This window comes from Sinocyclocheilus grahami, unplaced genomic scaffold, assembly GCF_001515645.1.
Source record: "Sinocyclocheilus grahami isolate Dianchi unplaced genomic scaffold, SAMN03320097.WGS_v1.1 scaffold40.1, whole genome shotgun sequence".
NCBI classification, from domain to species: Eukaryota; Metazoa; Chordata; class Actinopteri; order Cypriniformes; family Cyprinidae; genus Sinocyclocheilus; species Sinocyclocheilus grahami.
In genome coordinates this window covers 43,852-58,292 of record NW_015505219.1, presented here as the reverse complement: position 1 = coordinate 58,292, position 14,441 = coordinate 43,852, and the positions used below count along the sequence as shown (strand labels likewise).

Here is a 14,441-nt window from a genome sequence, read left to right as displayed (position 1 = left end):
AAACAGGAAGAAAGGAAGGCTCACCTGAGCTGGAGGGTTATGGCCAGATAAATAACGTGCATCGAGATACCTCGTAACGTCACTTTCTTCGCCCGCTTCACGGTAAATAAAGCCTCACCGTGGCGCAATCCATAACTTTCAAAAGCTCATCATACACAGGGCAGGAGGATTGGGAAGGCTCAGCCTCAGCTTCTTTGCCCTACTCAGACATTTCCTGCTTTTCCTGGGCTGAACCCAGCAGAGCACTGGCCCCTGAATCAGACAATGTTAATGAAATAACATCATCCTCCAGCGGCTCACTCTCGTCCACAGCCGACGATCGCGAGAGGGAAAACCCCCTTCAAACTCATCGGCCAGATCCACCTGCGATCCCCACGAGCTCATTCTCTTCCGTGCCTCAGCAGCGGCGGGTCCTGAATCACGGGAAGCAGATGGCTGCCCCTCTTTCCTCGAAAAGAGAGACAAACAAGAGGGAGCTTTTTCCTTGGAAAAAATGCTCGCAGTGCACGCCGATTGCCCCCTCGTAGACATCGTGTGCATGCTCTTCGCCCAAACAAATAACGCATAGATCGTGCATGTCATCAGATGTTAAACAACGACAACATGGATGCACACATCCTCTAAACGTTCTGCTAGTGTTCGCCATAATAATAGGATAGAGATCGCTCTTACCACGTTCAAATGCACGCTGCAAACAAAACAGTCAGTGAAGCCGAAGAAGAGAATGACATGTTCTCCCGGCGCCTATTTATACTATAGTCGCACCGGTAGTGACGTCATGGCTGTCGCCGGCCAACGTGTTGTTGGTGTTTTTTCAATGTATGCTTCAGACACGGGTCACGACGAGGCGTCCCCCCATAGCGACCCCTAGAGGACGCAGTTCGACGTTCCCGTCTAGACATGATTAAATACAACCCCAAATCAGAAAAAGTTTTTTTAAATGCAATAACATTTTGTAAAATTAATTAAAATCAAAATCTTATAATAAAATCTTAATTCAATTTAATCTTTATTTGATTGACAAAAGTGCAAAGAAAAGATTTTCAATGTTTTCACTGACCAAATAAACTGTAATCTGTAAATATAAGCAAATTGGGACAGTTTGTCGTTTAACACTGTGTCACATCAACTTTCCTTTTAATTACAATGTTTAATTGTTTGTGAATAGAGGATAATAATTGTTAAAGTTTTGCAAGCAAAATTTTTGCCCAATCTCGCTTTAAACAAGACTTCAGCTGCTCATCAGTCTGTGGTCATTATTAAAAGTGTGATTGTACTTTTCATGATGGGCCATACATGTTCAATATAGTAGACAGGTCTGGACTGATCTAGCACATTCACTCTGTCTATGAAACCATGCTGTTGTAGCACATGCAGAATGAGACCTGGTGTTGTCTTGATCTAATAACCATGGACTTCTCATGAAAGACGTCATCTTGATGGCAGTCTCTGTACAATGTCAATATAATGCCTCCATGTCAATGGTAAGCTAACACATGCCAGACACCCATGACGTTTGCTCTGATAAACCCACATACAATAATAATAAATTATGAAAAAACAATTTCTATTTATGTGCAAATTACTCAGCACTACTTAGGAGTTAATCAAAGTGGCCACATGCATTGTAAAGGTCAGACTCCAAGCTTTCAAATGACACCTATTTCGTGTTGATCAAAGCAGAGAGTTTGAAAAATATGATTATTAATTTTTTTCTTCACTAAGGGGCACCCGCCGGCAGTACACTCCGGTTTAGAGGAACTAGGCAGCACTGGTTAGGAGTTGATCATAATGGTTGGATGCATTCGAAAGCTGAATTTCTACGCTTTAAAATGACACCTGTTTTGTTTTCCATGATTGGAGCATGTTTCATGATATGATAAGCGTAAAACAAAACATGAGAAGATTACAACCATGTGCGCATTTGGGGTTTTATGTGCTATAACTTGATGACGAATATCTTTAGATCTAAATGACAGATTATAGTATGATCATTTTAATTGGGAGAATTTTCTGAAAATAATGACATGCCATTTTCCACGATGCATGCATGTTTCATGAAGTTATGAATAAAGGCGCAAAGCGAAACTACAGTTTGTCCTGCTGCGCCTGAAGTGCCCCCGTTGGGTTTTATGTGTTATAGCACTATGAGCAATATCTTTGGATCTCATCTGCAGGTTATGGTAACTCTGGCCTTATTTTAATCTGAAAATTATTTTATATTATCCGACTTTATTTCTGAAAATAATGACATCCAATTGTATGCATGTTTCGTGAAGTTAAGAGTAAAAACGCAACGTGAAGCATAGCGCCGTTTTTCTTTGCTGCGCCACATGTGCCCGTCTGGTTTAATGTGTTATGTTATATGAGGAATATCTATCGATCAGGGGTGCGTTTTCCAAAAGCATTATTACCCAACTATGGTCGCAAGTTCCGTCATTACCAGCATAGTTCATCAATTTGGTGTTTCCCGAAACCACAGTTCAAACGAATATTCGCAAACTTACGTGGTAGGAACTACAGCTCTCCACCTGTGGTTAGAAGCAGTTTCTTGTTAGGAAGACATATGGACTTAAATAAATTATGCTTTTGGGCACAATAAGCAAGCTAACATGCAGTGCAATCTATATCTTCAATTCAATTTAAATATATATTTTAATCAATACATTTTAGCGTGTCCTCAATAAGCACCATTTTTGAAGAGTGGGGGATTACCAAAGAGTTGAAGGGAACCCCCGGAGTATGACTTAAGAGGACACCCGCCATGAATCAAACATCAAATAAAGCAAAATGACAGGGAACAAAACATAGTAAATAAATCATCAGGTGCCATATTCAATACAGCAGCATCTCAGAAATCTTGAATCAATTAATTAGCAGAAGTTATTACTCCACCATACTCCACGTCATTATAAACAGCCCTAAATTGTTGAACTAATGTGGTTCAAATGACGGATATGCGACCATGTTCAGGAAACAGTTATGACTGGAGATATATGCATGTTTCGTGAAGTTACGAACTAAAACGGCACAGGACTGCAATGTCTGATTTATTCATGTTGGAATATTTAATAACTATTTAAAAAACATTGTGTCTAGTCATCAAAACAGTTTGATCATAATATGAAAGTGTACTTTGATTTTTATTCTTAGCATTTTTTTCATTGATCTAGTTTTCTCACAATCCAAAACTTGTGATTCAGTGAGTTATGATGGCTTTAAGAGTTTTAAGACCACTTCCCACAATATTCAATAAAGCAGTGTCAATTTTTCATTTTTAGCTTTATTCCATGAGTAAGCAGAGTACGAACAGTGCCTTCAAGTGATATTTGAAAACAGCAAAATACTAGTCAATATAAATTAAAATGGGAAAAAAGATACCAGAAATAAAATTCATAAACAACTAAACTGACAGAGTGGTTGTTCAAAAAATAGATAAATACAGTATATGATATGTATTATAAATATTACTAGTGTTGATAATTTTTGTAAAATTCAGTGAATTCATCCCTTTAAGTAAAATAAAACACAAGACTATAAGCATCAAAATATACTTAAAATATTACTTATTATTACTAATTATATTACTGGCTTATAAATAAATGTGTTCATCTTTCATTTTTATTACTGTATAATACTTGGTAACATCGCAGCACTGCTGAGGATGTATTATTTAGATGAAAAGTGTAATGCAGAGACGTACTTTTCAATGGTGTACACGTCTGTGGTGGAGACGTACCCCTTCTCTAAAGTAACAGTACACGAATGTCTCCGTCGGTAGGTTATCCATGGCACTGTCCACCCGCCATACGGCAGATGCAGAACGAGAGTGACACAATGCCTCAGAGAGCGATGATATCGGCGTCAACCAATGAATTGGAGTGATTCTATATTATATAATTTTATATATAAATTATATAATTGTTACCCCTGGGGGAAGTTCCCATAGCGTCATCTATTGACACCACGTTGATTGAAACTGCTATTCTTAATAGTACCTTATATTTTACAGTATCATGATTTTTGCATTGGTAGCATAATGTGACTATGTGTTTGAAAAATTATAACAGGAATATGTTAATTTGTTAAGATACAAATGCAAAAAGTAAAGTAAAATATACTTTTTATCGTGTATTATTACTATTAAAAAGATGAACTGAATGAAAGTGAAAGAGAGAAGTTGGAAACAAATTACATAGACAGCATAGACAGAGTACAACATTTGATTGTGCTTATTGGTAGTCCTTTGTTTCACAAAGCCTATGTTCACATGCTGGTAATTTATCTTTAGGTTATATCATATAGGTAAAATGTGCACAGAATGTGTGTAAGTGTACAATAATTGTTTACCATTTTAACAATAAAAATAGATCATAAAAATAGCATTATTTATTTAGGACTGCCCTGACTTAGTGATTTCACATACCATATGTCTACATAAAAAAAAAGAAAAGAAAATACACACATTATCCTGCTCAGTTTACGTCCCCTTGGTTTTTGATATATTGTGTATCTTTTATATGTTTTGTGGCAGTTCCTGCTTTATCTAGAGTAGTGACGCTGCTTGCTGTTCTTATGGAACATTTTCCAGTCACTGCTCATTCTTTGGATTTTCCACATCGTCTGCATAATTGAATTGAAACAGTTACTGCATGATGTTGATATCCAGCTTTTAACACTTATGTTTGAGGGACTCAACTATTACAAAAGGTGCAAACAATAATTGATGATCAAGAAGGCAGTACACTATATTAGGAATCAAGGTAATGTAAACTTTTGCAAACAGGATTATTGGTGTAAATTGCAATTATATAAGATCTCTTATGTTTGTATAAATTCTGCATTGGGTTTATAAACAAGCATAAAATTCACTAAACTGAAAATGCACGCAGTATATAAACTGAAATGGTGTGTAATATATCTAATATAAGATTTAAATTGTTTTCATTTTAACAGCTCGAATAATACGTTTAAAGTTCCCCATTGATTTTGGATTGTAACCAATGAAATGTCTCTTTAAACTTTAAAGGAAACATTGATAGTGAACGGCTGGCGATCGCTAGACAGCGAATTCCATATCGACTCGGTCGAGTAGTTGACGATTGGCTACTCGACAAAGGTAAAAACACTGATAAAACTTAATGAATACGTTTTAAGTAGTATATATTAAATGTGAAATAAAGCAATAATTTAAACATTTAGTTAAATTAAAGGATGCATTTTAAATAGATAAATGTAGCTTGTAATAACTGTAATAACTTATTTAATAATGTACTGATCTGTATTAACTAATTTATGTCATAAATTTTGGTTAAAGGGACTGTAGATGTAAGTTTGAATAAGCTTGTTAAAAAGCATTTTTAATGTAATTTAAACTTTTAAATCATAAAATCAAAATGTCCAAATTAAAATGATAATTGTGTTAATATAATGAATTTACATTCATTTAATATAATGTGAACATTTGTGTACCTTTTTGTCATATTAATACAAAGACAGCCATAATAACTAGATAATATTTAATAATCATAATAACCATAGCAATAATTACTAATATAATAATCGATAATATTTAAATAATGTTTAACAAATATTAATTGTCATTTGAGTCCCTTTAAGAAAAATTTACGTGTAGCTAAGAAATTGACAAAACATCCACTGAAAAAAAAATTAAACTTTGAAGTGCATGGATAATCATTTCATCTTTTAAATGAAATACACAACTGTTTTTCTTGTTGATTTTAATTGAATTATTTTTCAGTCTTCCTTTGTTTCATGACCACCCTGTTGACATTTGCATCCAATCCAACTCATCTTGCTAAAAGGCAGACATGGTTGTTACTGTTATATTTATAGTACATACTCTAATCATTATACTGCACACCTACATAACATTCATATCAGATTAATTTTTTTAAGTGTATAAAGTTATTAAGCTGCCTTCAGATTGATTGTTAGCTGTAAACATCTGCCATGGAAATGTTTTTAACTCCATGACAACAGACAAAAAAAAATTATCTTCTCCCTCTTTTTACTTTAATCAGTAATGATTAGCTTTGCAAAACTTCATTTGGAATTAAACTAGTTGTTGATAATTGGTAGTGTTAAAGAGGCCTTTTAGCAAAGTGCCACAGTTTAAACCTGTTACCACTGTTTTGTTATCTTTCATTTTTCATTATTTGTGTTTCATAAGCATCCCTTTGTTACAGCCATGATAAATCACCAGGCATTTACATTCCCCAGTACCTGAATAATCCGTCTTTTCCTCAGGCGTGATTATTTCCATCACTCTCCCTCACGTATGTTTCTCTTCAGTCTGCACAGTTTTTTTGTATTGCATTAACTTTGCTCTCTCGCAGGCCGTCAGCTCACAATCTTCAACAGCCAGATGACCATCCAGATCGGGGGCTGGGAAAGAGACCACAGCCGTGCCTTCCAAGGCCAAATGTCTGGTTTCTATTACAATGGTTTGAAGGTTTTTAACATGGCCGTGGAAGGAGACCCCAACATCCGCATCGAAGGCAGCGTGAGGTTGGTTGGGGAGGTGCAGTTGTCCTCCATATCACCACAGTCCAGTGCTACGGTTTCTCGCTCTGAAACCTCTACCTCAGTCATGGAGATCACTACCACAACCACCTCCAACCACAAGATCAAACCGAGCACAGCAAGCGAAGCCCAGCAGGTCAGAAAACTCCACTCATTCCTTTAGTTGACCTCCACCCTTTCCTTTCCATTTCTTTGTTCCACCTGTCCCATCAGTATTTCGCTGGACTTTTTTCTGATTTTTATGGCCCAAAACTACTGAATGTGCTACAGAGTTTCTCCAAAATTGTGGCAATATTTGCAGTCTTTTTTGTATTGTTTTGCAGCAATATTCATGATGTTTTTAGTGTTAATGCCAGTACGAGTACAATTACCTGTAAATACTTTTGTTCATAATTACTGATATTGTGGTCCTGGTGCATCGTATGTAACCTGGGTAAAAGTAGAAAAAACTACCCTGGCACAAAATTGCAGCAGTACTGATATAAGCTATAAGAATAAGTTGGAACTGCTCACAGTCAAAGAGCCAATAACCTAAAGGCAATGCACAAAGTATTACATTTATGGCACTTTTCCACTGCGTGATACGGCACGGTATGGCTCGGCTCGGTTTGTGTTTCCTCTGCAGTTCAGTACCGCTTTAGAGTGGGTGGGATTATTCACATGTCGTTATAGTTGTGCCGCCTCTACTGCCGCGACTCCTTCATTCCGCGTCGCCCCATCAAGCTCTCGCTGGATCCGCTCCTCTGCTATCAACGAGAGGAACGTCTGTACTTTCTCAACAGACAACGAAACAGCCACTTTTTGGTTGTTAAAAAAGGCGCGCTTGTTCAAAACAGTTGCGTTCGATCCTTCGCTGGCTGTGCTGAGATAAATCTAGCGGTTCTGTTGTGTTTGTGTCGCAAGTTCAGTGACGCAGGTAGTGATGATTCTGTCCGGCCAATCCGTGATCAGCAGAGTTTACACGTCACGTTTTGGTAATGGTACAGTTCACTTGGAACCCCAACCGAGGTGGTACTAAAAAAAGTACCAGGTACCAGGTACTGTACCCAGTGGAAAACCCCCCAAAAGTGAACCGTACCGAGCCGTACCATGCCGTACCATGCAGTGGAAAAGCGCCATTAATTATCAAGGCTGTTTACACTAATAAATAAACTAAAACATGGGCACTGAAACACGGGTTCAATACGTGAACCCTGGCACGATTTTATTACGCTTCAGGTACGTATTGGCCTACACCAAACCCAACCCTAAACCTACCCGATAGTGTTAACAAATGCAAAACCGATAAAAATGCATTTGTCGATGCAACCGTGCCATTTGAACTTCCTTATATGCAGATTTGAACTGTTTTGTCGAACCGTAGTTACACGGGATTCGAACCGGAGCTCCTCACCTCTCAAGTATCTCCGTACTCCGTGAGCTACTGAACAAACCTACTGTCCATGAAAACCCATAGATATGAATGTTCGATGCTAACATTCAAAAGCATCAGTTTTCAAATCTCCCAGCATATTAAAATTGTTTTGAAGTCATTACATAATATTCTTCAAGTAATTGTGCGAAAATTACGCTTTATTAATCGAAACTCTGTAAATTGGTGTGAAAAGGAATAAAAGGAGTTTTACTGCCTCTAGTGTTCATTTATTTTGGAAACGGCAGTGATTATGTACTTATTGGTACGTATTTCGCGTCTCGCGAAAAAGTGCACTCAGGTAAATTTTTGCCATGAGACCAGGTTGGATATCGCACCAATTATTTTTTCATAAACTTTTCAATTTCAAAGTAGCTTGCTAGTAACCAAATATTGTTTATGTGTAATCTTTGTGTGACATGAAAAATGTCTGTTTCAAGAAATGGAAAGTGGATTTAGAAATAAAAATGTCTTTGTTTAATTCCCTTCCAGCAAGTGTAGCATAGTTATTCACATTGATGTTCATAGTCAGGATGTCTGTAATCTGTTATAATAATCTGTTTGTTTATTGTTACACTTTACACAGCTAAAGAGTCTCAATCTAATGCTTTGTATACCTATTCAATTAAGCTCAGTTTCCCATTTCTCTTTTTTCATTCTGTGTGCAGTTCTTCTATAGTTCATCCCCTCTTTCTCATACCATCTGTTTTCCAGACTACTGATGACTTGTTGGTGGCATCTGCCGAGTGCCCCAGTGACGATGAGGACATAGACCCCTGCGAACCGAGCTCAGGTGGGTTAGGTTAGTCATCTCGTTATTACTACTTTTCTTTCTGACTGTGTTTGTCCTCACTTTCACCTCAACAGTTGTGTTGTTCTTCTACAGCAATGTGTCTGTTCCTGGTATTTTAAATGTTAAAATACACTTTATATTAGGTGGCCTTAACTACGATGTACTTACATTTAAATTAATCATTTGGTACAATGCACTTATTGTGTACATACATGTTTTTACATTGTACTTATATTTTTTAAAATACCTATACGTAATCGCATCTGTAATTAATTTCTGTAATTACATTTATAATTACACTGTTGACCCATTCTTTACACCTTAACCCACCCTTAAACCAACCCATACCAACAAACCAGTCCCTAACCTTACCCGTATCCCACCTCAGTAGCAGCAAAAGTGTTTTGCAATACAATATGAACACAATAAGTACATTGTACTTATATTTTGATGTAAGTACATAGTAGTTAAGTCCACCTAATATAAAGTGTGACCAAATATAAAAATTTTTACTGCTGTTTTGGTTGTGGTTTTCCCACACAATTGGCCCCACATCAGGGATTTTAACGCAGGTTGATTGAGTGTGTCATTGTAGATTAATTGCAAATTGATGCTTGTGTGTAGAAAAAACAACAACAACAACAACAGTGAATATGGACAGAAGAAGAGTGAAATAAAGAGAAAACAATATGTAAACCATTATTAATGGTCTTGACAGATCAAAAAAATATCAGAAAGGATTTTTATTTATTGTATGAGGATAATAGTCACTAATTAGTATGTATTTATAAATGGCAGTTCAACAGTTTTTGCCGTCCTGGACATAAGGTGAGATCGTCTATAATCAGTGCAATGCTGCCACCGCTCTTTCGTGACAGTAAAACATTAGAGTCGTTTTATCTTGCGTTAAGAGATTTTATTCTCAGTGTTGCAAGCAAGCAAAACATGCGTGACACTAAGACTTATCCTGGACTAAGATGGAATGAAAATACTACATATCTGTCAGGATAGATGGCAGAAATGTGTTCAAAATGTTTGACAACTTACTTAATACCTCATGTGGCTTGTAAATTGTTACATTTTAGCCAATAAATTAACTCTTAAAAACACTTAATTTAGTTAATTCAGTTAAAATAATTATTTTCTGTATTTTTACCATTATCATTTACTATTCATTATTATCAGTGTGCTTCTTAGCATGCATATTACTACTATACAGTTACACTTTATTTTAAGGTGTCTGCGTTACAGTGTAATTATACATTTAAGTACTGAGTAATATTTATTAACTACATGTACTTACTATATGGTTAGGGTTAGGATTAGGGTTACTTGCATGTAATTATGCATAATTCATTGTTGTTATAATAGTAAGTACATGTAACATATGTAACAAGGACACCTTAAAATAAAGTGTTACCGCATACTGGCTGTTTATTAGTACTTATGTTACAGTATTGATGCTTTATTCTGCATGACCATATTCTAGAGCCCTTAACCCTACCCAATACTTAAACATACCTTATTACCAACTACCTAACTTACTATCGATTAGCAGCAGGAGTATGAGTTTAGGAGTTTATTGAGGGAAAACGCTTAATTAACAGTGTTGCCATTACACTTTGTCTACACTGTCTAAATTTCTACATTAAAAGTTCATTAATGACATTCTTTATCAAAAATCTCCCCTCAAATCACACCCTGGTTATAACAAACTTGGTATATGTTATGTCCACCATGAGAGTACCTAAGCAAGATTAGCACTTGGGGAGAGCTGGCATGCATTGGTGTTTTGTCAGTTGCTGACATGTATGTGAGTTTTTCTCTATTTTTATTGTGTGCTGTGATCTCTGAGCAATGACATGCGGCTTGGGGACTTGGCCTAAGTCCTGTAGGAATGAAATTAAGTTAGCAAAATTCAACTGCTTAGCTCTCCCATAACTCAGTGGCAGCATGAAAATTGATCCATCTATCTTCCAAAAAAAAAGTGCATTCACATCACTGATAACCGAATTTCAAAACCCACACTGTAAACTTATGAGCCAATGTGTTACTGTAAAATATGTAGTATATTATCTATTGCATCTACTCAAGCGGCTTGGGGACTTGGCCTAAGTCCTGTAGGAATGAAATTAAGTTAGCAAAATTCAACTGCTTAGCTCTCCCATAACTCAGTGGCAGCATGAAAATTGATCCATCTATCTTCCAAAAAAAAAAGTGCATTCACATCACTGATAACCGAATTTCAAAACCCACACTGTAAACTTATGAGCCAATGTGTTACTGTAAAATATGTAGTATATTATCTATTGCATCTACTCATTTAGCAGATGCTTTTATCTAAAGTGGCTTACAAATGAATAATAGAAGCAATCAAAATCAACAAAAGAGCAACAATGTATGTGTTGTGACAAGTCCTGCTTAGTCTTATGCACTGCACATAGCAAGGTAATAAATGAAAAGAAGAAAAAGTAGACAGAAAAGATTGAATAGATAGAGTTAATGTTAGAGAAGTTGTTATTATTATTATTTTCATAGTAATTAAAAAGAGCACATTAGATAGAATAGAATAGTGTTAGTGTTACAACTTCTCCCAGTCTAGGGTTCGGAGAGGAGGGAACAGTTAAAAAATTAACCAAAAGGAAAAACAAATAGAGAACATGGAGGATTTCATAAAAAATGATTTCATCTAAATGACCTATGGAGGTATAGAGAAAAGAAATAAACAACATAAGCTTCCCTCTACTTCCTTACTAACCAAAAACGGGGATGAACATTTTTCAAAAGAAAAGTATTAGAAGGATACAATCGTTTTTAGCACGGACACAAATTGTAGAAAGAAAGAAAAGGATCATTACCTGACAGCAAAAGGGCTACAACACTGTTTTCACACCAAAGCACACACAAGCTACAATGTGTGCAAACTAATTGCAGTACAAAGAAGACTCAAAAGTCTACACTTAGTTATCTGGAACTCACAAGTCTGGTGCAGGGGAGAAGTGAACCTCCTCAAGCAGTGTTCACTCTGCTCTTTTGTAACAGCACACTCCTTGCAAGCATCAGGTGTGGCTAATTAACTGCAAGGCAAGCAGAGTGAGGAAGAGAGAGAACACACTGGCAAACACAATACTCATACAGAGTAAAATACATGCCCAAACACATTTATACACAGGACATTTTTTTTAATAAATAAAAAGAAAACAAGTAGATAGAATAGCAATAAAATAGAGAGTTCTAGTGTTAGAGGGTCAAGTGTAGAATGGAAGATGCTTAAGACTCAACTGTTTGGTTTGAGTTGGGAAGGTCATTCTACCAGCAGGAAACAGTTAAGGTAAAAGTCCATGAAAGTGATTTTGTGCTTCTTTGGGATGGCACTACAATGCACTGTTCACATGCAGAATGCAAGTTTCTGGAGGGCACATAAGTCTGAAGTAATGAATTTAGATAAAGGGGTGCAGAGCCAGTGGTTTTTTCTTAGGCAGACATCAATGCCTTGAATTTTATGCGAGCAGGTATTGGTAGCCATTGCAAATTGGTGTGACATGCTCTTTTCGGCTCGTTAATGACTAATCTTGCAGCCACACTCTGGATTAGCTGCAGAGGTTTGATAGAACTAGTGGCGTAGGCACAATTTTATTTTTGGACAGGCCTGCCCTTACCAGAAAGTAGTATACTTCAAGTTTATTTTATTACGTATACTTAATTAAATTCAAGTATATTTTTAAGTATACTTTATGTAGTAAGTATACAAATATCAGTGTACTAGTAGTATACTTGTAAGTGTACTATTTCAATACTCCTTGGGACTAAATTGGCCCACTTTCTAGTATATAAAAGTATACTTTTAGTATAACAGTAGTAAACTTTGAGTACAGAACTAGTTTACATCTATGTTTTTAGTTTGTACTGCAACTATACTAAAAGTGAACTTATAGGTATACTGATAGTTTACTAATTAAATACTTATTTTAGTACACTTTGAAGTATAGTCTCAGTAAACTACTAGTTTAGTAGTTTTATACCGCAAGTATACTCATAAGTTTTCTGAACTTTACATTGTACTGTAATTTTACAGAATTATGCATTGCTGCTGTTTTAACATTTACTAACATACAACTGAAAATGAAAGGCTAATTGAATACTGTAGGTGAACACGCACAACGCCCCTGGATAGAACTGATTGAAAGACATGCCAAGAGAGCATTGCAATAGTCCAGCCCAGTGAGTCAGGCAGTTATTTACACTGCAAAAAATAAGGCCTATCTCCATTAAAATATACATTCTAAAATATATGTTTGCTATACAGGCAGAATTGCAAAAATTTGAATAGCATTGTGATGTCTCAAAAAGCATTTATAGTATATATCTCATATTTTCCTAACATATTGTACCCTTAACTGGGTTAAACATGGTGTCACGTGGATGGAATATGCATGGAAATGATATGCAGATGATGTTATGCATATTAAAACTAGGCGTTGTAAGCTCCATATATGGCTATTTGGGGGAGGAGACGGGGTGGAGATTCATGTACGCACAATCTTCCGCTGACTGGGTATTACAAAGGGAATTTTTCGCAGGTTCTGGTGTACGCATAAATCTGAAAACTTTTGTACGTATGCAAAATCCAGCTTTTGTGCGTACGCACACATTTAGGATGAAATCTACGTAAAGTTTTATATATGAGGCCCCAGGTAAGCACAATGAGGACTAGGCAAAGACTAAACAACATGTGGTACAGAAAAACAAGGGGTGCAATCCAATTACATTTTTTGACACACACTTCTGAAATTCCCTAAGCACTTCCACACAGTGGAATCCCCCTGCCACTAAACGTAATGATGTTCATCTGAGTCAACGAGACGGATGGAAGTCAGCAAGAAAAGGGCATAGAAAGTGAAGTGGAACACAGCCGAGGAGGCAGGGCAAGGGGAGCACATGACCATTATTAAAGCTGCAGTCTGTAACTTTTTTTGGTTAAAAATGATCCGAAATCAATATTTGAGCAAGTACATAACCAGCCAGTGTTCAAAACGATCACCTTACTTTAGCCCGATTCACAACGGTTAGCTTATAATAATGTTTTCTAATTTGAGTGGTACGGTTAGGTTTTCGTGGGAAATTCTAGCATGCCCCGCGTCATTACGTCATGTCTGTAAACATAAAGAAGTTTTCCCGGACACTAGGCTATCGCATGTGAGGATCCTGCAGGTGGCCAATCGTTTATAGCCTTTTCTCACAGCAGCCAGAATAATTAAATCATTTTGATGGCGGATTGTAATCCAGAAAGGATTATGTGTTTATGAAACACATGTGAATGAAATTCAATTATATTCCAGTTTTAAATGTGCTTCTGATTACAGATAGCCTTGGATTACACAATATTTGTATTTTAAAGAAAACCATTTCAAAGGGAGCATAATTTGCTTTTTGGGTTAAAAGAATTTCTTAATATGAAATCCGAATGGTATGACAATTAGAGATTAGACTGTACAGAAATTGAAATCTACACACTAATACACACTATAGGCAATGCTGATGTTGTTAACATTAATAATTTGAGAATAAAGTATAACAATAATAATAATTTGCATGGTTTGAGGTAGTGCTGGGCAGTATGACCAAAAATTTATATCATGGTATTTTCCAAAATTATACCGGTTTCACGGTACATGACAGTATTTTTTTTTT

The 14,441-nt window shown here is 36.2% G+C and overlaps 1 protein-coding gene across 1 annotated transcript in view; it reads left to right on the top strand.

The window, feature by feature from the left end:
• The window catches only part of LOC107582113 (neurexin-1a-like), a 189,466-nt gene that overhangs the window by 157,838 nt on the left and 17,187 nt on the right, over positions 1 to 14,441 (top strand). Inside the window, exons 18-20 of the mRNA XM_016267851.1 lie at positions 5,030 to 5,119; positions 6,360 to 6,682; positions 8,672 to 8,759. Coding sequence (XP_016123337.1) covers positions 5,030 to 5,119; positions 6,360 to 6,682; positions 8,672 to 8,759 — 501 coding nt within the window. The remainder of the gene's footprint in view (positions 1 to 5,029; positions 5,120 to 6,359; positions 6,683 to 8,671; positions 8,760 to 14,441) is intronic.